Source organism: Sciurus vulgaris, assembly GCF_902686455.1.
Source record: "Sciurus vulgaris genome assembly, chromosome: 3".
Classification (NCBI taxonomy): domain Eukaryota; kingdom Metazoa; phylum Chordata; class Mammalia; order Rodentia; family Sciuridae; genus Sciurus; species Sciurus vulgaris.
Window position 1 is genome coordinate 185227595 of NC_136463.1, and position 27247 is coordinate 185254841.

Genomic DNA, 27247 nt, shown 5'->3' on the forward strand with positions numbered 1-27247 from the left:
TACAATTCAAAATTGAAATAAAAGTATTATGAACAATGACTCCAATATAAAAATAATTAGGGAACACAAATCTTACAAAGTATTTGCCAGCCTTGTGCCCTGAAAACTAAAACAGACGAGAGAAGTTACAGGACCTAAACACATGGAGGGGTGTGTCATACCCATGGGTTGCAAGTCTCAATATTTTTACGATGTCAATACTCCCCGAGATGATTTTCTAGATTTATAGCAATCTCAGTGAAAACCCAGCAGGTTATTTTGTAGAAATTGATCAAATGAATCTAATACTCATATGAACATGCAAATGAGCTGGACTAGCCGAACAGCTGAGAAAGAAGAGCAGCATCAGCAACTACACTGCCTGAGTGCCAGGCTTCAAGACAACGCGGGACTGGTGTCAAAATACACAGATAGATCGGCGAACTAGAGGAGAGGTGGGAGATGACCCTTCCATGGCCCACCGGCCCCCTTGCACACGTCCACAGAGGTCACACAAGCAGAAGTTTGAGTGACCGCAGCATCTGAGTCTGGCAGAACTCCCTGCTACCCTCCTGGACGGGGCTTGGAAGGACCTACTACAAGGCCATTGCCTTCTGACCTCCCTACCTGGAGCCTACCTGGGAGGCTGTCAGGAGACGGTTTCCTATTGTCTCCTGGGTTCCGATGAGCTGTGGGGCTTCCTGCCTCACCCGCTCAGAATAGAACTGCAGACCATAAACCGTGCAGCCCAGGTCTGAACTGGATCTCAGCACTGGGCACCTTCCACTCACAGTGCCACCACCTGGCTCCTTTTGTTTGGATGTCGTCATTTTTGGTGGGAGGAATGGGGCAAGGACCACGAGGAGCTGGCACCTCTGGCTATTCTTCCTTTCGCTATTTGTCGAAGAAAGTGATTCCCTGTGTCTTGTATGTACTGGAGACAGTCCAGAATTAAACCCACACATATATGGTCACCTGATTTTTGACAAAAGTAAAAAGGGAACAGAGTGAAGAAAGTAAAGGGATTTTGACAAACACTCAAACACTGGACGCTCAGCTGCATAGCCAGCTTTGGGCCAGCTGGATATCCATAACCCAAACAAGCAAAACAAACGCCTCAATTCGTACCTCAGTCTATATGGAGTCAGAAATTAATTCCAAGTGGAGCACTGACTTTGTTCGGTAACAGCCCAGTCTGCAGTATGAGGACCAGCCCCAAGCAGTTGTTGAGGCTGAAGGAAAAAAGGCAGACAGATCCACGATTGTGTAGAGCGCAATTTATTGGGCACTGGCTTAACAGAAGTGCGGATGGTCTGGGGGCAGCACAACCAGTTGGATTTCTGCAATTTCTGCAAGAGGGGCATATTTATGGGTTACAACAAAAGTGACTTTATCCTTGCTCCTGGTTTAGCTTAGCCTAATATCAAAGAGCCAGGCACATCCCTGAAGCCAGGGTCTGGTTATAAAGTTCCACTTAAAACTCTAGTGGTTTTGTCTATTTATAGTTGCCTGGGAACTATGCAGGAAAAAGAGGCTACCTTGGGCCATCACAGCAGAAGTGACACAATATGACTGCTGCCACGTTGAGCTGAATCCATATAGACTTAAATCTAAAAATGTAAAATTATAAAATTTATAGAAGAAAATAGGAGCAATTCTTTAGGAGCTTGGGTTATGCAAAGAGTTTTAGATATAACTCCTAAAATAAACAAACAAAAATGGATATATTGGACTCAAAATGAAGAACTTCTGTTCTTTGAAAGACACTATTCAGAGAAGAAAATAAAAACCAGAAACTAGGAGATATTTGTTCATTACATGTGTAACAAGGGACTTGTACCTAGAATACATAAAGAAATCTGAAAATTTAATAAAAACCACAATCCAACTTTAAAAATGGGCAAAAGATTCGAACAGATACTTCACCCAATAAGATATATGGATGGTAAATAAACTGAAAGACACTGAATCTCACTAGTCATCAGGGAACACCAACCAAAACCACAAAGAGTTACTTCTCTACACCTGTTAGAATGTCTGCAATTAACCACTGACAATGCTCAGTTCCGGTGAGGATGTGGGACCCCGGGACATCGGTGGTGGAATGTGAAGAGGCACCGTGGAAATCAATGTGGCAGGTGCTTAAAAAGAATCTTCTTAGTCCTATCATATGATCTACCCATTCCAATCCTGGGTATTTATCCAAAACAAATAAAAATTCATGCCTATACAGAGTGTTAGCAGCCGTTTTATTTGTAAGAGGTGGAAACTGGAAATGATCACATGTATTTCAGCTGTAAATGGATAAACACAGTGGTACAGCCACACCATGGAACAGTACCCGAAGATGAAACGGAAGGAACTACGGGCACACGCCACGATACTGATGAGTCTCAGAATAATTAGGTCGAAAGAAGTCAGACAGAAAAAAAGGATATCCCATTAACATGAAATTCTAGAAATTGCTAAAAAAAAAAATATTGCTGAAAATCCCAGAAAGCAGCTCAGTGCATGGAGGGGAGAGAGAACACGGCACAGGAGCTTTTGGTAAGGGTGGCGACGTTTCGTGTATGCTTGTGTCCACATTTACCAAAGCCAGAACCCCGTTTCCTTCGCTCACTCTCCAGATTGGTGGGGATCTGGTGCCCGAGTCCCCATCTGAACCCGGGGGACCCTTCTTTGGGGGCGCCCCTACCTCGATGCCCAGGAGCAGCCCTCTTGCGGGCTGCCCGCGCCCTCCGGGTGCAGGAGACCTGGGTTACTTCGGGGGCTGCGGGGGAACGGCAGGGCGCCACCGAACGCTCTGCCTGGGTGACTTCACTGGATCCTCACACCAAGGGGAAGGCCACGCACAACCCAAGGGCCGGGGCTGGGACCCCTGAGTAAAGGCGCGGGCCAGGGACGGGAACGCAGTCCTGTGCAGCCGCCCGTGGCGCCGCGCTTCTCCCCGACGCTGCGGTCCCGGGCGGAGACGCGGTCGGGGGACCGCGTGTGGGCGCGCAGCCTGGGTGGGGGCGAGGCCGCACGGCTCCGCTTCCCGCGGGCCTCGGAAGCCCCCGCCCGAGGAGCTAACCATTTATGTCACACTGTGACAATTATTCTGCATAAAATTATCATTAAAAACCCTAATTTTTCAGCCTCCAACCCCGCCAGCGGCCTTTTAGCATTCTCCAGCGCGCGTCTGCGGGCGTGATCAGTGCGCTCATTACCGCGGCGTGGCGCCTCCCCGCTCGCAATCAAGCGCTAATTAAGCCGCCCGGGGGCCGGCGGCGGGGCGGGGCCTGGGGGCGGGGCCAGCGCGCGCCGGGGCGGCTCTGGGGTTCAGGGTCAGGGGTCCTGGACCTGGGATGGGAGGCAGGGGCTGGGGAAGGGGCCGGCGGATCTGGGTCCGGTCCAGGGTGAAGAGTCCGGGATCGGGGTCCCCAGGCCGGGTCCTAGGTGTGGGCGGGGCCAGGGGACGCGGCCGTCCCCAGCTCAGCCGAGGCCGGGCGCTCTTACCCGAGCGAGGCGGTCGTGCGGCACAGGTGCAGGGGCGCCAGGCCCTCGGCGCTGGGCAGGTCGGGGTCGGCACCGTGCTGCAGTAGCAGCAGGGCACAGGCCGTGTGGTCCCCGAGGCAGGCCTCGTGCAGGGCGCTGCGGCCTCCGGGGCTGGCGTCGGGCTGAGCGCCGCGGGCGAGCAGGTGTCGCACGCAGGCGGTGTGGCCATGGGCCGCAGCGATGCACAAGGGCGTGGTGAGCTCCCGCTTGTACTCCAAGGTCCAGAGGCCTGGAAGGAGGGGGGTAAGGTGTAAGTGGATGGGGTGTGTGGGGAACCCGTGGGGCTGCGCTGCACTAAGGCGGAAGGAGCGGGGAAGCCGTTGCTTAGCTGTAGGTACCAGGTGGGCATGCGGGGGACACACCCGAGAGTGTAGAAGCAGAGACAAACGCACGGGACAGAAAGCTGTGAGACACACTGAGCCAGACAGGTGGAGATGGAGGAGAGAGAGAGGGGAAGAGAGAGAGAGGAAGAGAGGGGGGAAGAGAGAGAGAGGAAGAGAGGGGGGAAGAGAGAGGAGAAGAGAGAGAGAGAGAGAGAGAGAGAGAGAGAGAGAGAGAAGAAGAGATAGAAAGAGAGAGGGGGAAGGGGGGGAAGAAAGGGGAAGAGAGAGAGGGGAAGAGAGAGGAGAAGAGAGAGAGAGAGAGAGTAAGAGAGAGAAAGAGAAAAGGTACCGCTAAAACAGAGAGGGTAGTGGGGTACTGGGAAGGAAGAGGGTTTTTCCAGATGTCAGGGCGATTGGGAAAACTGGTAAGGGTCAAGTAGTTAAAAGCCCACCCCTCCAACACACAGGGGGAATCTAAGGGCAGAATTCACATTTTCCAGGCTCTGAATTAGGGATGACCTGAGAGAGAGGGTGGTCTGTGGAATTTTCCAGAATTTAGCTCTGTCTAGGCTGAGTGCCAAACTTAACCTCTTTATCATTAAAAGGAGACCAACAGACAAAACAAACTGACCCGCTTCACCCAGGTTGCCCAAGAAAAGAACTGGGAGAAAGTTTAGCCCCCTTGGGAGTGGCTGAGTTTTAGAAGGCCTCTTTGATGTGGCCGTCCACATTCAGCACAATTCTGGTTTGTTTCTTTGCGCTTTTTAGGGGTGTGTGTGTATATATAGGGTTGCTCTTTCTTGAGGGATGAATGGAGCAGGTGCTATACATTTCACTTCTCTGAAAACTTTGGTGCTTTCAAAAGGCCCGTGGAAGGTTGTTAGCAGCCAGGAGCACTCGTGGAAATGGGGGGAGCTGGTCCCTTGTGAATACACATCAAGGATTTCTCATGGCAGGAAGGCCTTCTGATAATGATGGGAGAATCGATACTGTGGCCGTAATGAGCTGCAGAGGAGGCCCTTTCTGCTGGCCACCGCCTTCCCAAGACCCATGCTGAGCAGCTTTGAAAGACCATTCATTAATTACCTACCTGCGTGTGGTGCACGATTCCTGCCTGCCCCTTGGCCCAAAGGCCCAGCCTGGAGCTTGTGCCCACTCAGTGGGGGGAGGCAGGGGCCTGTTGTGGAGTGATGGTGGCCACAGGCCCTGGGGACAGGGTCTCGCATGGGATTGGGCTGCCTTTCCCACTGGTGTCTGAATCAGACTTGAAGAGGGGAGGATGGGTGTAATCCTTAACGACAGCAGTACCCTACATTCCTGCAGGGCCTGTTCTTGGTTCTTTGGTCCTATTTGTTTTCCTGGGATAAGAAGTCTACTTACTGACGTTTGCAGGGCATGCTAAGTCCTCCCCATCCGCTCTGTTGGCCTAGCCTTGATTCCTGAATTCGTCCATAGACTGATGGGAAAGACCGTGGGTGGGTATCTGACTCAGTTGGAGGTAGAGCAGCACCTTCCCCAGGTCCTGGAAGAGCATGAGGAGTTCTCACCTGGCCAAGAGAGCCTGGATTCTAAGGCGGCCCTCTCAGAAAAAAAGTCTGAGTCAGCTTCCCATAATTCCCTGGCCCTGGATGGTCTTCCATCAGGAGGAACAAGGATTGAAGATTCTCAGTGTGCACTCCTCATGCCAAACCCTCCTGGGACCGTGGGCTGCAGGGGTCAGCCACTGTGAACCCACAAGCTATATCCAGAGCACACCTTTCCCCAGGGCTGCCATCAGGGGGCTGGAACTGGCCACCAGGAAGTCTTTGTGCAGAGAGTGCAGAGCAGGTGCACCGTTCCATTCGGACAGGGCTGTTCCTGCTGCAGGAAACTCAGGGAGCTGTGTGGAGAGCTTGGGATCCAGGCTGCCCCATCTTCCCTCCCCAGTGTGCACAGGCCTCAGGTCAGCGCTAAGCCTCTGGCTGCATTTCCCGGTGCCTCCTCTGTTGGTGGGCTCTGCCTTCTGTCATGCATGTGTGCCACAGAAAGCAGCAGAGCTTAGCAATGGGAAGATTACTGAGGAAAACAGAGCCCAGACTGGATTCAGACGTGTAAGAGATGGGTTAAAATCAGCATCTGTTTGAGATTCGAGGCTTGACCATATGTGTGTGTGGGCAGGGCTGGCAAGCATGTGACTAAAAAAATAAAGGTGGCATCCAGGTATGGTGGTGCTCACCCGAAATCCCATTTATTTGGGAGGCTGAGGCAGGAGGATCAAGTTCAGGGCCAACCTGGGGAACTCAGGGAGACCCTACCTCAAAATAAAAAATAAAAAGAGCTGTGGGTGTAGCTCAGTGGTGGAGAGCTTGCCTAGCATGTTCAAGGCCTTGGGTTCAGTCCTCAGCCTGCAGAACAACACAGACATGGCTCAACCATTGAAGCAGATGTCATTCTTGGTTTGCGGCAGGGGCAGGTGAAGGAGAGGAGGCCCAGGAAGGCTCAGCTGGGAGGCAGTGAGCTCAATGGCAACTGACACCTGCCTTCCCTGCAGCCCTGTCACCTCAGTGTGGGTGAGGGACTGCATAGTCCTTCCATGGTGTTCCCCTCCCGCTGTGTGAGGTATAAACCAAACCATGCTGGATCTTTGGACATGGGCTCTCTACATTCCTTGCCTGCCAGAGCTCACAGGTCAGGGACATGGGACACTGGCCTCTGGCCCACTGGCAGCAGATTCTGATTCCCATGGTCTGGCAGAGTTGTGGTGGATTCTACCACATGAGCCCCGGGTAGGTGGGGTCCCAGTGCACCTGCCAGCCAAAAGAAGCCTGGATGCAGCCAGGTGGTCAGCAAGTATCTGCACATCCAGGGAGAGGTGGGGGAGGCATGTCTTCCCTTGGGGGCTTGCTTGCCTGCCTGACCCAGGTGACCATATCCTGGCAGCAAGGGTGTACTCAGACAGATATGATACAAGAACCTCAGGTTCCTTTCCCGTTTCTTCCCATTTTCTGGCTTTCCTAGCTGCTAGGAGGAAGGTCTGCTATGGGCCTCTGGTCCTGTGTGCCTGGATGCCAGCTGTGTCCCAGCCTCTCCTCTGTGGCTGTGGTAACCATGGATTCATAGAAGGACCTTGCACAGGGCTGCGTGCCAGGGGCTTGACTTTCCTCCTCCAGCTCTGGTCTCCCTAGCTGCCAAGTGTAGGTGCTGGCAGGTCGGCACCTAAACCAGGCCCCCTTTTCTAGGCAAGAGGCAGGTTGAGCGCCATCAGACAGGCATTTCTCACCAGCCGTTTTGCTTTTCTAATTGCCTCTCTCACATCCCATCACCAAAACCCCACATCTGAAAACCCAGGAAGACCAAATATCCTTTACAGACGTCCTTTGCTTAGAGACTCTCCTTAAACACAGTGTCTGTCCACTTGCCCAACGAACACACGTGCCCCGAACGTTCCGAGAGTGTTAGTAGCTTCTTAGAAATACGCAGCTGAGCTTTAAAGGCATGGCAGCCCAAATGTACCTGACAGCCCAAACGTCGCTGGGGATTTCACCTGCCACTCCATCTCATCTTTACTGATCTCAAACATCACGTTGGCATCCTGGAAGAACTGGTCTGTGAGAGACTGAAGATGGTCCAGGTCTCCTGCCACCAGCGCGGCGTGGTACTCCAGTTCCGGGGACCCTGCTCTAACCTGAGGCTCTTTTTCCATCTTCTGAAAGATCTGAAGCTTTCTTCTGGCTGGCTCTGGCCGTCTGTCCATTGCAGAGCAGTTGATTTCAGAACAGTTCTTCAGGAGGGGAAGGATGGTCTTCTGGAGCAGGAGCTTTTTCTATTGTCGTTACTCAATTGTCCTCTGGTTGGGGCCCGATGGTGGTGTATTTATAACTCCTGTGGACTCTGATGTGATAATGGTTACTTGATATGACCAGGGTCATGTGACCACTGAGATGCCACAGTGCTCAGCCACCCCTGTGACTGTATAGATGCTGACTTCAGAGAAAGACACATCTGTCTGTCTCCAAACTGCTCTCCACGTGTCTAGGGGAGACGCCCGGTGCACACATTTAGCCGTGATGGACCCTCCTCCTTCACCTGCTCTTTGGGTACATGACTCCCCAGATGCCTCTCTGCTGACTGGAGTGTAGTTACTCTCGTAGTGCCCACTGTCAGGAGGATAGAGCCCAAGGGCCTGCCCTGGTTGGTGCCCTCCATGCTCAGTTTTCATGTGGCTTAGGAACTAAGAATGGCTTCTAATTTATAAATGCTTGGGCAAAAAAAAAAAAAAAAAAAAAAAAAAAAAAAAAAAAAAAAATCAAAAGAGGAATATTTCCTGACATGAAAATTACAGGAATTCAAACTTCAGTGTCCTTAAATAAAGTTTGCTGGATCCCTCCATTTCATTCATTTACATGTTGTCTACTGCTGCCTTCAAACGTGGTGTGGCAGGATTGAGTGGTTTTGGCAGTGACTGGTGGCCCACAGAGCCAGAAATGTTTTATTCTCCAGCTCTTTGCAGGAAGAAGTCGCCCTGGTCTTGAAGTTAAGAGAGTTGGCCAACCCCTTGCAAATGCCCATTCATAATTCTTACTAATAAACCGTTGCCACGTAAAGTGGGCGAGGCCTCTCCTCGCTTCTGTTCCATTCTCTTTCTCTGTTGCTGTGGCCTCCAGTGATGACATTTGACCTGAAGCTGCAGCAGCCCCAAAGAGGCAGGCCCAGTTGGAGGCCCAGCTGGCTGCCAATGACCGGGCTCTGCATGAGTGTCCCTTGGTGGGGAGCTCATAGGTCAGGACTTCATCTGAGGTGGTGGCCTGGGAGTTACTTCCAGTGTGCATCCCTTTTCAAGATAAGAAGTCCCACAATTAAAAAAAAAGATTAATAATTTTTTTAAAAAATTAATAACTAACCACAGGCTGAACATCCCTAATCTGAAAATCTGAAATGCTCCAAAATCTGAACCTTTTTGAGGGTTGCATGAAATTTTGGATTTTGGAGTATTTTGGATTTCAAATTTTCAGATTTGGGTGCTCAACTGGTAAAGTCTATGTAAATGTTCCAAAATCCAAACAACTCTAACCCTTATGGTCGCAAGCATTTTAGTTCAGAGCTTTAAATAAAGCTCTTTTCCCACCTTAGATTGTAAATAATAAACTATTATACACACACACTCTCTCTCTCTCTCTCTCTCTTTCTCACATACTCACATACTTTATAGCTCTTGCTCATTCCCCCCAGGAAGTTGGTCAAGTACCAGTCCTCAGGTCTGTCCACATGCATCATGATAAAAGCAGGAAGAGAGTCAGGAGGGCTGTGCCTGACAGTGCAGCCAGCCAGGAGAGCTGGACACACACATTTGCCCAGGGAGGTGTGATACAGCTGCCATCCACATGCTGCCAGAGGAGACACCGGACCCAGGCATCTTGTGCCTGTGTGGTGTTGCAGTCAAGCAGACAAGTCAGAAGCAACAGAGTTCATCCAGGCAGTCCAGATTCTTAAGCCCCCTTTGCCCACGTTCCTGCCTCTGGGTTCTGCACACGAAGGCTGCCCGTGACTCCCTCCTCTCTCTCAGCTCCGCCAGAGCTGTGAGCCCCAGAGTGGACAGGCTTGCTATTTCTGAGAATAACCTGGTCTCTGGGCTGCCCACTTCCCAGGCATTCCCAACCAAGGGAGTTCACTCAGGAAGGCATGTTTACCCTGTTGCAGACTGAGTTCCAGCACCATTGTGTGCCCAGGCTGAACTGAGGCCCAGCGGTTCCCCACAAATGGTCAAACCCACACCTGCTCCACAGAGGATGTGGTGGGTGAGGTACCCTGTCTGTCTGCCTGGGTTGTCCTCACACAGGCAGATTCAGGGTACTGATTGTGCCATAAAAGCAGAGGGCTCACGTTGGTGAGGACAGCTATGTCTGGAGTCGGGGCGATGTGGACATGAGCTGCAGTTGCTGTTTTTCAACGCCAATATTAAGCTCATTGGATATTTCATTTCTTTATGCATAGCCATTGGGACATCTTTTCTACAGCAGATTGTTTGTTACTAGATACATTTCTGAAAGACTTATTCAAGCACAACATTACTGTTAGTAGTAGCAGTAGTACCAGGGATTGAACCAAGGGACACTTAACCACTGAGGCTCATCCCCAGTCTTTTTTTATATTTTATTTAGTGACAGGATGTCACTGAGTTGCTTAGAGCCTCACTAAGTTACTGAGGCTGACTTTGAATTCATGATCCTCCTGCCTTAGCCTCCCAAGCTGCTGGGATTATAGGCTGGCTCAAGCTCCACTTTAATATGACCCTGTTTGAGTTTTCATTTCACTTTAAACTGGAGGATTTTTTTTTTGTACCTGATCTAATTCGTCATGGGGTATTTTTAAAAGGGGTGGGGCTCTGAGGTGAGTCCAGGGGAAAGCCATTCTGCGCTGCCTCCTATGCTAAATTTAGCTCCCATGTGTTTTTGTCAACAACTCCCTAAATATCCAAGCTTGATTTCAGTAGGTAGGGAGTAGTGGTCAAGAACAGACTTGGTGCTTTGTGAGAGTTTTAAAAATAGCCCACGGTAGACAGCACTGCTTCGTAAGTGGGGCATGGGGGTGACTTCACAGGCCTGGCACGGAGCTATCTTTTTTTTTAAAGACAGGAATAGATACATTGTTGACTATTACATTAGACAAACAAACCTGAAAACCAACCCTTCATTCATGTATTCATTCAATAAACATTCATGTAATCTTTATGTTTTAGGGGTCTCAGGGTATGAGGTTTTGGAGATTCAGAAGTATAAATGATAGTACCCCGGCCAGCAAGGACCACACCGGCAAAAGCAATGGCCAGGGAACCCCAGTAGACAAGCGTCCGTTACCGTTCGTTCTCACTAGCTGGGTGACATCCTTTAGGGATTCAAGTGTCACCGTTTCCTGACCCAGTGCTCCTGGCTGGGCTCCCCTTGCCTGCTGCACCCAGTTCTGCCCGTCCAGACCTTGTTGGTTCAAGCCATTTTCGTGTCATTTTTATCACCTTTGTCCCTGGCAGCTTGGTCAAACCCAAGGCATAGCCTCAACTCGATTCTTCTCTTCTCTGCTAATGTAAGTCCATATGAAAACTCAGTTTCTTTCAAGAGTAAATTTGCTGAGAAGTTGCCCCAAATTTTGAGGAAATTTGGATAGAACCGAAGGACCTGAAGACTGGAGTTTCAGTTGTCGAATGGAAAAGAATTTGGATTCCTCAGGTTCACAAACTTCACATGAGCCCTGGGAAAGAGCCCTCGGGCATTATGAAAAAGATGGCTTGGGAATATCTAGAAAAGGACTGGGATCACGTGGAGCTCCGGGGGTCCCTAAGAACACGGCAAGGGGACCAGAAGGATCGTCTCTTGTGTCTGGGTCATTCGCTGCTGAGGAGGGGATATAGCAGCAAGCGTGTGTATGTCCATCTTCGATGCAAAGTGGTATGAAAACTTTTTGGAGTGGAAAAACTATGTGTCTTTCTGCTATGAACCAGCTATGGCTGAGCCTTCTGTCCTGCAATTACGCATGAAGACTGAGCCTTAACACTGACGTCTGTCTGATGGGGGGCGGGGAGACTGCCAGGCAGCAGCCTGCCTTGTTCTTGCGCAGTACAGCTTTTATAGGGCAGCGTGAGGTTAGGCCTTCACGATGGCACAGCATGTTGGAAACAACTAACTTGTTTGCTAGTACGAAGAAAACATTTGACCCAGCGACAGAACAGGATGTTCTCATGATGTGCCAGGAAACATACACCTGGGGACGCAGCAGGTAGTGCAGTTGGGGCCTTATTTTTCTCCTTAAACAGGGTCATTGTGCCCCACAAGCATGAGCCCCCATGAGGAGTTCTTGCCGCCCGGCCGCGGGCAGCGCTCCAGCCTCCTTGGCTTTGGCTAATAAACAGGAGCTCCGCACGCGGATTCTTCAGGGTGCACTTTGCATGACCTCAGGAGACAGGACCCCAACCTCTTTCTTTAGGAAGACCTGGTTGAAAAACTCAACCTGGAGAAATAATACACACGACGCCTACCAAAGAGAGGCCCACACCTCGGCTGTGAGACGGAGCACCTGTGAGCTTGACGATGGCTGCTGCCCGGCTCCACGGCTGAGGCTCTGGTGTGTGTCGGGCTCAGCATGGGCTCAGGGCTGCTGGGAACTTTCCAGGTGCTGCTAACAGGCAGCAGGGCTGAGAACCACTGCCCAGAAAGGAAGCTGCGGAGCCCGCTTCAGCCCCACCCTGAGCACGTGCAGAGTTGGGCCTGGAGCAGGCCGGGGCAGGGCTCTGAAGGAGGAAACAGGCCAGAGCAGAGATGCCCCCATCTGATGTCCTAACTCCGGCACGCAGGATCCTGTTTCCTTGTGAATCTTGGGGCACAAGCTGCCACTCATTGCTGTGGCTCTCCTCTTGCTCTTCCTAGATGTTGCTCTTTCTTCTTTGCAAAGCTCAGAAGTGTTTGGGGCCGTGGGTGAGCTGATGTTTGTAACCACGTTTTTAGAGTGCATAAATGCAGCAAGTCACTGAAGCTGTTTCACAACATGCCAAGCGTGTCTGTGCAGCCAGAGAAACCGTCAGCCAGGTGTGCGCTCGGGGACACCGTCACTGAGGCCCTGGCGGGAAGACTGGAGAGCCCCAGCTTGGCCTCCTGGCCTTTCCTTCCACCTCTGTCCCTTCTGCTCAGCCCCCGTGCTGGTTGGTGCACACATCAGCTCCTTTGATCTTCCTTGCTGGGTGTGTTTTTACACTAACCCACTACCAGCACGAAAGAGCATGGCTGGGCTGGGGGCGAGTGGGCTGATCGCAGTTTGCACAGCCTCATCCTGCCTTCTCCAGCCTGGCTCTGCTTCCTCGCGCTCTGGTGCCACCATTAAAATCCTCCCTCTTTGGTTTGCAGTGTGGTTCCATGCTTTCTCAGTCCCTGCAGGGTTTCAGCTTCTACGCCAGGGAGCCGGGTAGAGAAATTGCTCCTGAACAAATCCAGTGCCCTCCTCGAGAGAACGGGATTCTGGCGAATTACAGATTTCTCTAAATCAGTAAGTACACTTAGCCCTTGAGTTCTTCAAATGAACCACCGAGTGGTACCTCTTTGACGGAGGAACCTCATTTGTGTGGGTAGACCATGGCAGGGTAGCAAACGCAGGTAGTTTCTGCAGCCTTTTATTACAGAGTGTGGAAAGAATTTTGGGGAAAAGGAAGGCAAAATCCAAGCAGAACAGGATGCTCAGCTTTCGTCTGGATGACCAGTGAATAGACTAAGTTTCTTCAAAATTTAGCCACATAGTACCTGGATTTCAGTTGTAATTCTGCAAAGAATATTCTTAGGACTTAAATAATAAGCATAATGTTTTATCTACAGGACCATAAAAACTAGTTTTTCATAACCGAGTCTTGTCATGTAGACAAGAGGGATTTTTCGTTCTGGATCAAATGAGATGAAAAAGGTAAAATCTATCTTGAAATTCTAATGGGATCCGGGAATGATAGTGTTTGAGAGTAATGATTTTCTCAGCAACATTGGGACGATGGCCTCCTGTCTTTGAGGTGACAAGTGTTCTCTTCCCCCAGCAGCTCTGGGTCAGCTTTTCTGGTGCTCTGTGGAACAGTCCAGCTAGATCTGGACATGGGCTGGCTGGCTGCTGGATGGCAGCCAGCTGCTTTCTCAGGCAGCAACTCTCCGTGAAGGGAGGAGGGTTTCGGAGGCAGCCGCTGCCCCTGCCACTTTCTCATGTTCATGGGTTCTTGGGTTGGGCCAAGGTTCTGACTCTTTCCTGGGTCATTGGAAAATATCTGACTTCCTCCTGGAGTCAAGGTCCATGTAACTGGATAGAGGAGGGCAGGAAGCCAGAGCCCGTGGACACGCGAGATTCCATCCTCACTTTCTCACCTGCACCCATGGATACTGCTGGTGGGGTCAACCTGCCCTCCCTGGATGACCGTGTCTGCAGATGGTGGTGTTCTAAACCCCACGGGGCCCTGGGATGACATTACTCCCAACAACATGGTGGCCACAGACCTGATGGTGGCTTCACTCTCACCCCCTCTCCCTGGTCTTAATCTCACTGCAAAATTTCTAAAGTCCACTCTTCCTTCACCTCTCCTCCCTGAGGGCTTTTTTTTTTTTTTTTAAATTTTTTAAAAATAAGAAGCTGGGCAGGTGTGTAGGGCTGTATTTTTATGACTTCTAAGACACATCCACCAAAGTCAGTCACATAGACATTAATATCAAAAATGTTAAATATCTTAACCTCCTGTCTGAATAACAATGTTAGCACATCACACCTCATTTAACAAAACATTATAACATTTTACTTCCTCAGATCAAGTGTATCTATTAATAATGACTTAAATTGTCTGTACTGATTTCACATTATTAAGAAATCTCATTCCCATCATGTGGAAGAAAACAATATGGGGGGAACAAACCACCCCCATAACTTATTTTCCAATGTTGCTACCGAGCAGAGCCCAGCGCAGAGAATGCAAAACAACAAAGTCGCTTCTCATTATTAATGTGATCTTATCCAAAGGTCAAGTGCTGCTTTCATTGACAGCCCAGGAAGGCTTTTTTTGGAAGCTTAGAAACAAAGGTGCCCTTGAACACTGAGCATCCACTGTGGCTTAGTGCAAAATGGAGCTGCCAGATCCTCAGCCTGCAGAACCTGGGGCAAATAGCCCTGGAAGGACATTTATAGACTCTGGGGACATTGCTGGAAAGCATATCATGGACGCTTTCCCTGATAAAGGTGACGGAGTTTCTTTACAACTGTCATGGGGATTTAATTACATGATGAAATTGCAGCTTCTGCCTCTTGAGACAAATTGCATGTTCAGACTGATTGTTTTTTATGAATCTCACACAGGGAGCAAAATACTTCTCTCTTGAAGTTGGTTTGCCTGATTGTTATGCTGATCATTGTCAGTGCCCCTTTTAGAAGTTTCCTGAGCCTGCTGCTGGGCAGGGGCGGGGGTTTCCCTGGGGTCTCTTTTGGTCCCTTTGCAACTCTGCAAAGGGCCACTCAAGGCCAGTTTTGTCTGATGGACTGAGAGTTTGTTGGAATTATTTTTTTTATTGGCAAAAAATTAGAACTTTAAAACTCCAACAGAAAAACAGGAAAAATTATTAAAATTATGAAAGTATTAAACATACAAAATGCCAAATTTTTCTAATTTAAAATGTAAGTTAAACTTTTTTTTGCCTACCAAATTATGAAAGATTTTTTAGAATTCGAGTTTTGGGAGAGTTTATTGATGCTGATGCTTCCATAATTTGCAAGTGGGAGGGTAAATTTCTATACAGTTTGGAAATTCATGTTGAATTTACATATTCTGAGTATTTTTCAGGTACTAGAAGCACAAAGAGAGAGAGAGTAGAGATCCTAGCCATTGAGGAGTGGCAGGTTGGCAGGAGAGGCGTGGCCACCGTCCGCTGGCAAACGCAGTGGAATGGCCACAGCACAGAGTGCAGGAACACAGGGTGCTCCAGGTGAGGCAGGGAGGAGGGCACCCGGGAGGCCTGGGGAAACGGGGCGAGGATGGTGTGTTCTTCTGGGGCGTGTTTCCTGCTGTCTGGGAGCTGAAGGCTGTCACTCTGGGCAGAGAGAGAGGCAGGCATCGCTGACAAGGGGGCCAGCTGGAAGCTAGATGGAGGGGTCAGGAGCAGACCTGGGTAGGAAGTAAACCAGCGAGGCAGTGGGCCTGAGGTTCAGAGCGGGGGCGAGGCAGGGCCTGGACACTGTGTAGACGCCCCGCTGGGGAGACGTGTTACTGCGCCTGTTGGCGCCTTAAGGTTGGAAGGAGAGGCAGAGAGCCGCCTCGCCCGAGCACCCTGCCCAATGGGGTCAAATCCACTGGCGGGTCCCGGTGCAGGCAGAGAGGTCCTGCCATTTTGACCCAATGTGGGAAACTATGACAAGCCAGTGAGCTCCAAAGCTGTCACTGCAGCGAGCCAAGGCACGGCCAGGTGGGTCACGAGAGCACCTTCTCCTGCTGCCAACCAGGCTTCCTAGGTGTTGATCCTAGAAAACACCCAGCATCCAACTGTGAGGCCCGAGGCCCCTGAGCCACCTGGAAGGATGGGTGGCCAACAGGCTCCAGGACAGGAGGCAGCAGAGGAGACTGCAGGCGCAGGCAGAAGAGGGGCCAGAAACAAGGGCCTTGGCACCACAAGTTAGTCCTTCTCTCGACCACCGGGGCGAAGGACCAGGGAGTTTCTGGTCTTTTTTTTTTTTTAAATCCCAATTTGCTACAACTGATTCTCTTTCAAAACCCAATGAAAATTAATCACTAAAAAGAAAAAAAAAAAAGGAAAAAAAGACACACAATCGCACGTCCACAGACATGAAAGTCAAGTTACTGTGTCCCCTCCTGACAGACGTTTCTCAGGGCTGTCTCCTCAGTGCCCAGCAGCCCCAGGCTACACCTGCCTCCCAGCGGGCTCAGAGCAGCACTGCGACCTGCCAGGCTTGGGAGCCCATGATAAGTTAGTTCCTCCAATTCCTGCCAGAAAATGGAAACGGTCTGCTGCTGGACAGGGGTCACCAAACTTTTCCTGTGAAGTACCAGAGATAAATGTTCTGTGTTCTATGTTTTATGGGCTGTGTGGTCTCTGTGGTGACGAATCAGCAGGAGGGCAGCCAGAGACGCTGTGGGAACGCAGGGGGTGGTCGCGCTCCCACAAAACTTTATTCACAAAACCAGGCAGCTGGTCCTGGCAAGGCTGGTGGGGCAGGAGCGAGCCCTTGCAGGTGGCGGTGGAAGGCCACGCGCCTCCAGACAGCAAGCTCTCGTTCCAGCCTTCTCCGCACGCGTCGCCCTCCTCCACTCCAGTGAAACCTGCTCCTTGGTTTTAGGAGACTGGAGACCCAGGATGTCATTGAGCCTCCGTCTGCTCAACTTGACTTTGTAAACTTACGTCTTCCACCCCCAAATTTGTGGAACAGCTTGGTAGCTATTCTGTGAGCGTTTTTCCTGTCCATTCTCTCCCCCTCTTTCTACCGCTGCAGTTGAACACATTAGAGCTTTTATATGATCCCACAGTCCTGGGTCATTTTTTATTTTCTGCCAGACTGGGAACTTTCTATTGATATGTTTTCAAATTTGCTGGTTATTTTTTTTCTTCTGTCATCCTTGATGTTCTGTTAACCCATTGATGACAAGAATAAGACCAACCCCAGCTTCAAGGGAAGTGGAGACCAGTATTTTCTTCTGGGTGAGTATTTTGTGTTTCCAGGGGGAGTCTCATAGCAAGGGAGGGAGGGGGCTTGGGAGGGCGAGCGTGGACAGCTGGCCTGTGTCCTGGCTCACTCCTCCACTCTGTCCTTCCTACCTAGGTCAAAGAGTCGCACGGTTTTCTTTCTTCTTTTCCAAGTTATATGGTCTCATTGCTCTGCTGAATGGCTCCTCACTGCCTTTGCAAACATGCGTAGCTGCGAAGTCTAGAGTTCATGTCCTCACAAGCTACAGTTCCACGAGGCAGACACACACCCCAGTTCCAGCTGGGTCCCACGGCCCTGTTTTTCTCCCTGCCACGCCTCTCCGGCGACCCCGCTTCCTCTCTTTGGCTTATTTCTGTCCGTTGCATCCTCTCTGAGCAAGCTCATCTTTGCCAGGCCAATCTGGGAGATTGCTATTCCTAATAGCTGTGCTGCTTGACCCATAAATATTTATTTTAGACCTACTACGTGCCCAGATATGGTGAATAAGACCTGGTCTTATTCAACATCTGGGTGCGGAAGTTGGTAGAGGCGGTAACAGGAAAACAGAGCGGGAAGGTGGGAGCCGGGCGCGTGCTTGCCACTTGCAGCGGTTTCGCGGGAGTGCCTCTCTGAAGCAGAGCCTCCATTGCAGGCAGCCGCCTTCATCTCGGAAGGCACAACATCCTCTTCCCTATTATCCTCATTTCTTTTTGTTCTTTCGAAACTCTCCAGTGTGCTCGGGAGTGATGCTAATAGAAGGATGTCATCAGCATACATTATTTCTTTATTAGCCTGTTTCTCAATTTTGATTCTGAAAATATCCTGATTTAGTCTAATTGCAATTTCACCGCGTTCCAGAGGCAGTGACGGTTGGTCCTGGGGGGAGCGGAGACGCGACCCTGTAGGGTTTTCCTTCCTGCCCATATGCCTTTGAAGCTGGACCATTAGCTCTAAGGCGTGCATCTCATCTCATCACAGTGTGATCCAACCTGCTTCTGGGAAAAATAAGCACCCGGGTTGGGGGGCTGTCTCGTAGAAAGCAAAGAAATATTCTAATTTTAGGTGGGGAGAGAGATTTTTCTGTATCTAAAGTAGGGGCTGCTGCAGCAGCCATTTTATTCCTAAATAATTTAACTATATTCAAAGATAATCTGATGTTATTGTAGGAAAGTGTATTTCTAATAAATTCCACTTGATCTGGGTGAATCAATTCAGGCAGCACATAATTGAGTCTGTTAGCAAGGACTTTAGCAAGAATTTTGCAATCAGCGTTAATTAAGAAGATGGGACAATAATTTGTGCATAATTCCGGATCTTTTCCTGGCTTGTGAATCAAAGTAATAAGAGCAATGCTCAGGCTGGTGGTGGGATAGTGTCATTAGGTGCTGATTTATAAGTGCTTAGAAAGGTTTAATTTCATTTTGCTTCGAGCAGGGTCTCCCTGCCCCCACGTTCTCTGGCCGGGTGAGCAGCTGAGTTGGCGGATGCTTCTCTTTCCTTCCTTGTCGTGGTGACCTCCTGCTTCCAGTTTCTACTTTTATTCTCTAGAGGAGCACCTTGCCCATCCATCCATGGTTTTTTTTTTTTTCCCTGAATACTTTTGCTGAATTACTGGAGCCCAGGGACTCCAGGCTATTGATGTTGTGTGTGCATGTGTGTTTATGCTCACGCACATGAATGTGTGTGTGTGTGCATGTGTGAGCTGCTCTCAAGTCAAGGGAGCTTCACAGGGGCGTTTCTCTCATGCATCCCTGCACAGTGCCTCTGGCTAGGCAGGCAGCAGGAGGCTTGGAATACAAGATGGGAGACACCTGGGCTATACTCTGCTCCTCACTGGCCACTCACCAGTGAACTCAGCCAGCCTGAGGGTCCACCCTGCAAATGCAGCCGTAGGTGAAGCTAGGCCCCACAGGACACTGGGAGTGCACTGGGTTGGTCGGCCCATTGGCTCTGGGGCCTTGCGTGTGGAGCTCAACTTCTCTGAGCCTTGTTTTCCTCTGCTGGAAAATACTGGCTCTGAGTTGTCAGTTCTTCTGCCTGCAGGTAAGGCGGGTTCCTGGTCTAACTGAGATATGGTTGCTTGGTCGGTAGGTACAGCTGGGAAGCCGGTCTTCCACCAGCCTCCCCTCTGATAGCCTCACTGCCCAGCTGACCTGAAACTGGCCTTTGACTTTTCTGGTGAAGGCAGGGGAAGGTCTACACAGGCCCCTTTAGGCTGAGCCACTCCTGGGAAGGCACCTGGGGGGAAGGAGTGCTGTTAGCCTCCCTGACACGTTAGTGCAGTTTGTATAGACCCTTGGAGTTGATGCAGAATGATCTCATTTTTTTTTCTAAATGAGGAAATCAAGGTTTGGACAGCTGGGCCTACTCATTCAAGATCACCTGGGTAGTGGCAGAGCCCCGGTGGGACCCTAGCTCACCTCACCGTGGCCTTTCGCCCCTCTCATTACACCACTGTCCATTGGCATGTGCACCTCCTAGCGCAGGAAGAGGAGGCAGGAGCTGCACTGGCTTAGCTGACGTCCAGCTGTTTGTCCTGGCACTGTCCCTCCCCGTGCACAGGGAAGCACGGCCTAGCGTCCAGCTGTGGACTAGAAGTGTAATTCAAAAGCCTGACCAGCTCACGTGTGTGCACGTATCCATTGCGCATTTACCCGGCTCGTTCTCTACCTATACAGATCTCTTAATAAAGACCCAATTAGTATTTCTTTAACTTTCCTCTGGATGCTTAAATACCATTACCCCAAACACAACAGAATGCCTCTATTTTTCTATTTCAATCAGGAATTCAAGTAGCATCTTGACTTGTATATAATATATCAGCAGCAAAATCATAGGATGCTGACATCCTTAATAATAGCAATTAGTAATCAGTTGTTCCTTAAGTAGTTTGATTACACCAGTTACCAAATTGTGCAGTTGATGCATATGGGGGCCTCGCCACCCTCCCCCTCTGTCCTTTCTCCCTCTCTGTTCTTGGAGCCGAGTGGGCCAATTGGTAATGAAGGTACAGGGACCATTAATGCAGTAATGCAGTGCTCACCAATATTAGATGGTAAAGGCTTGGCTTTGGCAGAAAGTAGAATTAAATATTTCTTTGCAGGAAAATGAATTCCAGGTGTGTGTGTGGAAATGCAGTGTGTCCACCTGGCGGAGTACCCGCTGAGGAGTTTGGCTGGCCCTGGCCGTCCCGTACCCTGAGTCCGAAGCCTTTGTAAGGCTCCGGATCTGGTATCCAGGCGAGGTGTTAGGTGAGGTCCTGCCCTGGAGGAGGTGCACCGGAGTCTGGAACATCGGGGGTGGGGGGAGGAAGCAGAAGCCAGGGCCGTGGTTGGGCATGGCCTCATGTCACCTCCAAAGGCTCATTGCTGGAAGCTTGGTCCCACGCTTCCCAAGAGGAGCATGATGCTGGGGAACTGGCGGAGCCTTTGGGAAGTGCAGCCCAGTGGGAGGAGGCTACGTCGCGGAGGGCTGGCTCTCAGAGGGGTGGGCACAGACCTCCTGGGACCCGAGTCAGAAACAGAAAGCCTGTGATGAAGTGAGCAGGCCAAGGTGGCCCCGGGGCCCTGGGCCTCCTCTCTCACCGTGTCGTCTCTGATAAAGGGCTGCCTGTCTTGGAGGTTCAGCTGCCAAAACTGTGAATTAAATAAACCTCTCTTTTCCTTTTCCTTTTTTTTTTTTTTTTTACAGGACAGGGTTTAAACCCAGGGCCTTGCGCATGTTAGGTAAATGCTCTCACCGAGCTATGTCCCCTCCCTTTTTAAAAAAATGTATTTTATTTTGGTCTCACCTAAGTTGCCCAGGCTGGCCTCAACATGCGTCCTCCCAGGTAGCTAGGATTACAGGCGTGTACCGCCACTATGAGTACCTCTTCCCTTTATAAAGTACCCAACTTCAGGTATTTTGTTATAGCATCAGAAAATAGACTCAGTCAGCCATGCATTTCCATAAAAATGCAGACTAAGGGTACTACACTCTGGCAGGAGGTGAATGGGAGGACCTCTCCCGAATAGGGTCTGGAAGGACAGGATGGCAAAGGTGAGCAGGGGAGGTGTTGTCTGACGGGAGTTTCCTGAGGGGATGGGGAAGCTGACTGTGGGTGAGCTGTGACCTCAGCTCTGCTCGGGTCTCTCTCACGTACACGGCCATTGCTGGACTCCATCCATGGGTCAAGGGTCTCCGTGGCAGGAGTGCAGAGCTGGCAACACAGGACTCCTCATAGCAAGAGTGAGGGGGGACAGTCCAGAGCATGGGGGGCCACAGCAGCTCCTCCTGGAGCAGGCTGAGTGCACCCCAGAGGTTTCTGTGCCCTTGGGACATCTTGCTGGGCATCCCGAGCGCATCCTTGCTGGAGAGCTGGCGTCTTTGCCAGGGCACAGGTGAAGCGGATCCCGACCGGTGACCTTTCTCCTGCCTCCAGCCTGCCTCAGGCACACATGCACCTGCAAGCCTCCAGGAAAAGCCCTTTCCTCTGTCATCTTGGACAGGACACAGCAAAACAAATGATTTTTTTTTTCTTCTTCTGTTCAATTTAGTGGAATAAAAAATTCACAGGACAATTACAGTGGTTTAGAAGGATCCCTGTGTGACTGCCAACCAGCAGAGAACCCTTACTTTTTCCTATTTTTGCAACACTGTCTCCTTTTGAATGATCCCTAGAATTCTGTCAACTCAGGTTGTCCTGGGAAGGAAATCTCCTCTCTTCCCTCAAATACTCTGGCCACCTTGACCCTTGGCAGGTGCCTTCTCCCCTGCTGGGCGTCCCTGGCTCCGCCCCCTCCTGACCCAGCCCTCTTCCTGCTGCTGCTAACCTTCACCTTCACATTCCTCCTCCCAAGGAATCTTCAGTTCTTTCCAGTGCCCGTTCCCATACGGTTGCATTCAAGGCTACTGCCACGAATTCCAGAAATTCTCAGCCCCTACACATCCTTCGGAATGCGGTGGATCTCATTCCTTCGGGGATGTTCTGCAAGGACTCAGGCATTCCTTGAGAGCAGAGGAGCACCCTCCTGAGTCCTTGGGATGCTGGCCTCAGGCAGGGAGAAGGAAGAGGCCCATTCTGCAACCCCGGGCCAGCACGTCCCAGGGAGGGTCTGCCAGCACCCGTTCCACGTTCCACGGTCATCGGCAAGTGAAAGCAACATTGACGTCAGATGAGAAACCACAGCGAGTGTGATTGCATTCCCAAAGTCCCTTGTCGGTAGACCACTGAGCCCTTGCCCTGCCAGTGCCAATCTCTGGGGGCAGGATGAGCAAGGAGCCCTTCGCAGCTCAATCCGTCCTGGAACTTTTCTCAGAAGCTCCAGGACCTCTGGGGAGCACACTCGAACCTCCTGTCTTCGTTAAAAAAAGGAGATGCTGGCTCCGAGAGGGGAAGTCTTTCTTGAGGTCACACAGTTCACTGGTGGCAGAACTGGGCTGGACTCTGAGAGCCTGACTCTAAGGCAGCTGCTTCTCCTGGTCCTCGTGAGCTGCTGGTGATGACGCCTCTGGGTCACAGGCTCCCGCGAGGGAGCTTCCCGTGCTCACCGAGTTCCTTCTCCACTCTCCACCCGTCACACACAGAGCAGACTTCACACGTGACAGACCCACAGATCCCTCTGCCTCCTGCCCCTCACACAAGTCCTTCCCACTGAGCAACCCTGCTCTTCCCGTCTTTGTCCCTTTATCTTTGCTTATCCCACTGCCTGAGCCCAGACCCTTGCTGTCCCCTCCCGACTGGACCCACCTCCTCCCCTTCTTTGTCTCCTTCAGCCCTACTTTCCCAATTCAGCCAGAGTGGCACGCCACACGTGCAAGTCCGACCTCAGCAGCCTGCTCTCTCTGCGACGAAATCACTGAGACACCCCCACCACACCCCTGCTCACACATACCATCACCCTGCAGTGAAGTGACCCGAGCAGACTGAGCGCCTAACGTATGTCCTCAGCCTCTCATTGGCCCTGTGCTCTGGACCCTGCCGTTTGGCCGGGAATGGTCTGTATGTACGGCGGTGTCCATGAGCTGGTGGATTCACTGGGAAGAGCACGAGGCTTCCCCACACAAATCTCACTGGTGTAAGCATGTAGCAAAGGAGGGGCAGCCAAGGTTCAGCAGGACGAACGGCAACGTGGGAAGCAATGAGGGAGGATCCCAGACGCACCGACTTTCCACCGGCCAGGACGGGTTTGCAGAGGAGGGTGTGTGGAGAGCAGTGGCCTGACCATAGGGCACAGGAGAGGAGGCCAAGCAGGGTGGCAGGAGCCATGGGGGGAGTCTCCATTCCTGCACCTGAAGGGCCAGTAAGGAGGAAGGTGCTGCCAGCCAGGAGCGGGGTCCACAGCAGGAGGGTGTCGCCAAACTGCAGCTGCTGTCTGGCAGGGAAGGGCCCAGGGAGCAAATGACCTCCCCCTACCCCTCCTTCCAGCACCTTCCATAAGCTGCGCCCGACAGGAGCCAGAGGGCAGAGGTGGATTGATGCAGTTCATAAAGATCAGCCTCAAGGGCGGGCACGGGCGTTAGCAAGGTGGGTTTGCAGGGCAAGTCCAGAGGACAGAGCTGAGCACTCCTAGTCAAACTGCCTCTTGTGATCAGAAAGGCCGCCTTCAGCCCCAGGGCCACCTCCTGGAGACATGCATCGAGTCTGGGATCATGGCTCCTGGGACCATGGACCCCAGCTGTTAGCAAGATCAAGGTAGAGAAGAAATGGGTAGTTTCTCCCTAAAGCCTAACACAGCTTTTTAAACCCCCAATGAGAGGCAGCCCAGGAAGAACGCAGCCTCGGGGGTGGGAGTGGGGGACGGGGCCCTCGAGACACCCAGCCTGGACTGCTCTCTGCATCTCGTTGAAAGCCCTGTTTCCTGGCTCATGTCCTGAGCGTGTTCCATGCTGGGGCTGCTCCTCCTGCATGGGTGCACCTGGGAGTCACACACACGCATGTGTACGTGTGCACATGCGTGCCGTGCATGAGCATTCATGCACACGCCCTGGAGCTCTGACTATTGAGCAGAGAGGAGCCTTCAACATCCCCAGGCCCAGACTGGCATCACAGGGACACTGGACCAGCTAGAAAACAGCAGAATATGATTAAAAGTGATTCGGACCAGGGAGAACATCTTCAGCAAACACGACCAGGGTTATACCTGTTATGTGCGGAAGTCCTACTAAATGACAGAAAGCACCCAAAGAGATAGAGTCACATCTCACGTCAAGAGGCCTCTAAAGAAAGGTGAAGTCCTTTGTCCTGGCCAGTAAAGAATGGATGGACGAGCAGGCAGCAAAGAATTGCACACATGCAATGATTAAGTTGGCGATTCAGACGTGAGGATTCATTACTGCCGTGCTCATGGTTGGGGGGTCCTGGCAAACGGCTCGCTGTCAGAGGGAAGAGAAGTCCTTATGGAAAACTTGAAACACACTCAAGGAAATTTTAGATTCTCATTCCGGTAATGGGCTCCTAGCAATGCATCCTAAGGACAAATCCCAAATAAGAGAAGTCATGTCAATTCTGATGAAGACGCTAATGACAGCATTATTTATAGGAACCGATACCCTCCTCCTGTAGACATTTGGCTTAAGTGTCTTGTGATCAGTCACCTCCGCAGGTGCCATGGTTTGGACATGAGGTGTTCCACAATCAAGATTTAGTCATGAGAACCACAACCTGACCCGTGAATTAATCCACTCCACGGATTCAAAATTTGAAAGAGCCAGGACTGTTGGGCAGGTGGAGTGTGATGGGGCAGTGGGCTGCAGAGGGCGGGCCTGTGCCGTCTACGTTCCGTCCCTGCACCTGCTCTCTCTCTGCTCACTGGCTGTGGGGAGCCCGGCTGCCTTGCCCCTCCACACCCTCTGTCCTGATAGTCTGCCTCAGCTGGGCCAGAGCAGTGGTGTCAGCTGCTCATGGACCGAACCTCTGAAAGGGTGAGCCACAACAAACCTTTCCTCCCCAAGTCGTTCTCGTCAGGTGTTTTGGTGACAGAAACAAAAAGCCAACTAACACAATACGCAACTGAAATCTGGAAGCGTAGGTGGCAGTGTGGAAAATAGGTTCTTAGGTCTCAAGAAAGAGCCCCAAACGCTGCCTGTGATACGGCCATAAGGCGGCAGGGTCCACCCTGCACAAGGACCCGCGTGGGAGAACAGAGACCTAAGCACAGCCACTTGCCTGGACGGGGCACCCAGGATGATTCCTCCTTTCTAATTATTTTGCGGGGTGCTGTGCTGTGCTCATGTAGCGCGCCTACCCAGGCTGCGTGCAGTGTGCACCTGTGTCTGTGAGAGTTGTCAGAACCAAGGTGAAGTCACTGTGTCAAGTCTGACAAGCAGTGATGCCAGGAGGGTGTGAAGGAGGGAGCCCCACACGTGCGCCCAGAAACAAAGACTTCACCCAAGTCTCCGCCAGAGCCACAGCCTTGCAGAGGCCACCGTGACCTTGCACAGAAAATGCTTCTGCAGGGCCATCTGCCCAGCCACTGCCCGTTCAACCTCGTCCAGACGCCATGCTGGCTATTGATCCTTGCAGTCAAGGATCAGTGTGTGAACATGTGGGACCCTTCCCACTTGCCTTCAACTCCGCCCTGGCCTCTGCCGCCTCGTTTGCACACGGTTCACTATGGCCCGTGTGCTCCCATTACAACGCCCATCCAGAATCAATCCATTCTCTTTGGAGACTCTGGCTCCGTTAGTTATTTAGGTCGGTATTTATACACGGAGGCATCTGACACCCAAGCACACGTCTTCTGCCCTTTCCCGCCCTCGGCCCCTCTGCTCCACGCATGGCCCACCCTACCGGGGAGAGAGCCATTTCCTCCCCCACTGGCCTCATTCTGGTTACCGAGCAGCGCGCCTGGGGGCAGCTGAGCCACGGGGTCTTTCATCCAGTCGTCGTTGGCCAGCTCGATCACCGCGTCCACCGGCTCCACCTCTGTGCAGATCAGCTCCCTCAGCGCCCCCTCATCCTTGGCGTCCAGGGCAGTCTTTAATCTCCTCACCAAGTCTGAATCCACAGGGTAATCGGGCGGGTCACCCGAGCAGGACATAGCGATGTTTGTGTGCGGACCAGTCCTTCTCTTCCTCTAATCTCGGGCCAAAGTCAGCAGCTGCCTGGGGAGTGAGTGGCGCGGGCTATAAATAGCAGGGCTCCTGTGGCTCCCTCCCAGGCAGCTGTGAGGCCACCTTCCCAGCACAGGGAGGAGCCATTCTAAACGCAGGTGGTGGACGTATTAGTGGGTGCTGGGCGAGGAAGGGGCAGCGCTTGAAAAGAAAGCTCTTGGGAGCGCGGTTGAACAATGTCTCCTTTTGTCAAAATGAGGTTCTATCCTGAAAGTTTGGAACCTCTCCCCACACGGGGCTGGGCCCCTCTGCTCTGTAGAAAGGAACGTTTTTTGTTATTCTGTTCCACACCCTCTACTTCATCTGAAAGGACAGTGTGGGTACCGTGAAGTGGACGTGCCTGAAACTCAACAGAATGCAAGGCACTCTTGGGTTTCTGAACTCAGAGATGGACTGGCTGGTCTCCGGGGGACAGAAGCACAGACGAGGGGCCTGGGAAGGGACCTGACGTTAGCTGCACCCCCTCCCCAGGGCTGATGAGCTTGGCTCAGCGTGACAGTGCCCCGCCCCTGCAGGGGCCACGCCCTGCCTTGATTCACCTGCACTCCTGGGGAGGGGTGGGCTATGTTCTCATGGTGACCCGTCTCCAGTACTGCTGGCTGTCCCTGTGTCCACCTGTGCACAGACATAGCTGTTCCGGTAGTGTCCCTGCCAACGCCAGTGTGCTGTGGCCTCCGAGGGGCCACCTTGGGTCCTGACCTTGCCACCTTTCCCTTCCTTGCCTTCTCTCTTCTCTCCTTGGGCTTAATTTTATATGTCACCTTGACTGAGCCACAGTGTGCAGATCTTGGTCATGCCTTATTCTGGATGTTTCTGAGAAGAGGTTTTTTGGATGAGATTGATTTTTAAGTCAGTGGACTTTGAGTAAAGTGTAGAGTGGATGGGCCTCCTGCAACCAGCGGAAGGTCCAAATCGGACAGACTGACCTCTGCCGAGGGAGTCCTGCCGGCACGCAGCCTCGGACCCCGACTGCAGCTCCTCCCTGGGTCCCGCGGGCTGCCCACCCTGTGGATTTCAGACCTGCCAGGTCTCCACAGTTGGATGAACCGATCCCTTAAGTTCTCTCTCCTCCTGCTGGTTCTGCTTCTCTAGAAAACTCTACCACACCTGCTCTTCCCCCAGCTCCCACGGGTGACCTTGTGGAATGT

General features: G+C 51.7%; 1 protein-coding gene across 2 annotated transcripts in view; it reads right to left on the reverse strand.

Moving 5' to 3' along the window:
- The window catches only part of ASB18 (ankyrin repeat and SOCS box containing 18), a 65451-nt gene extending 39354 nt beyond the window's left edge, over positions 1–26097 (reverse strand). Inside the window, exons 1-3 of one of the 2 annotated variants that reach the window (XM_079132288.1) lie at positions 25822–26097; positions 7332–7454; positions 3478–3745 (exon numbers count right to left, since the gene is read on the reverse strand). In XM_079132288.1, the coding sequence (XP_078988414.1) occupies positions 3478–3745; positions 7332–7454; positions 25822–26026 (596 nt within the window). In that variant the 5' untranslated portion in view covers positions 26027–26097. The remainder of the gene's footprint in view (positions 1–3477; positions 3746–7331; positions 7455–25821) is intronic. The other variant, XM_079132287.1, reaches the window with a different exon arrangement.
- Positions 26098–27247: the final 1150 nt, after the last annotated feature.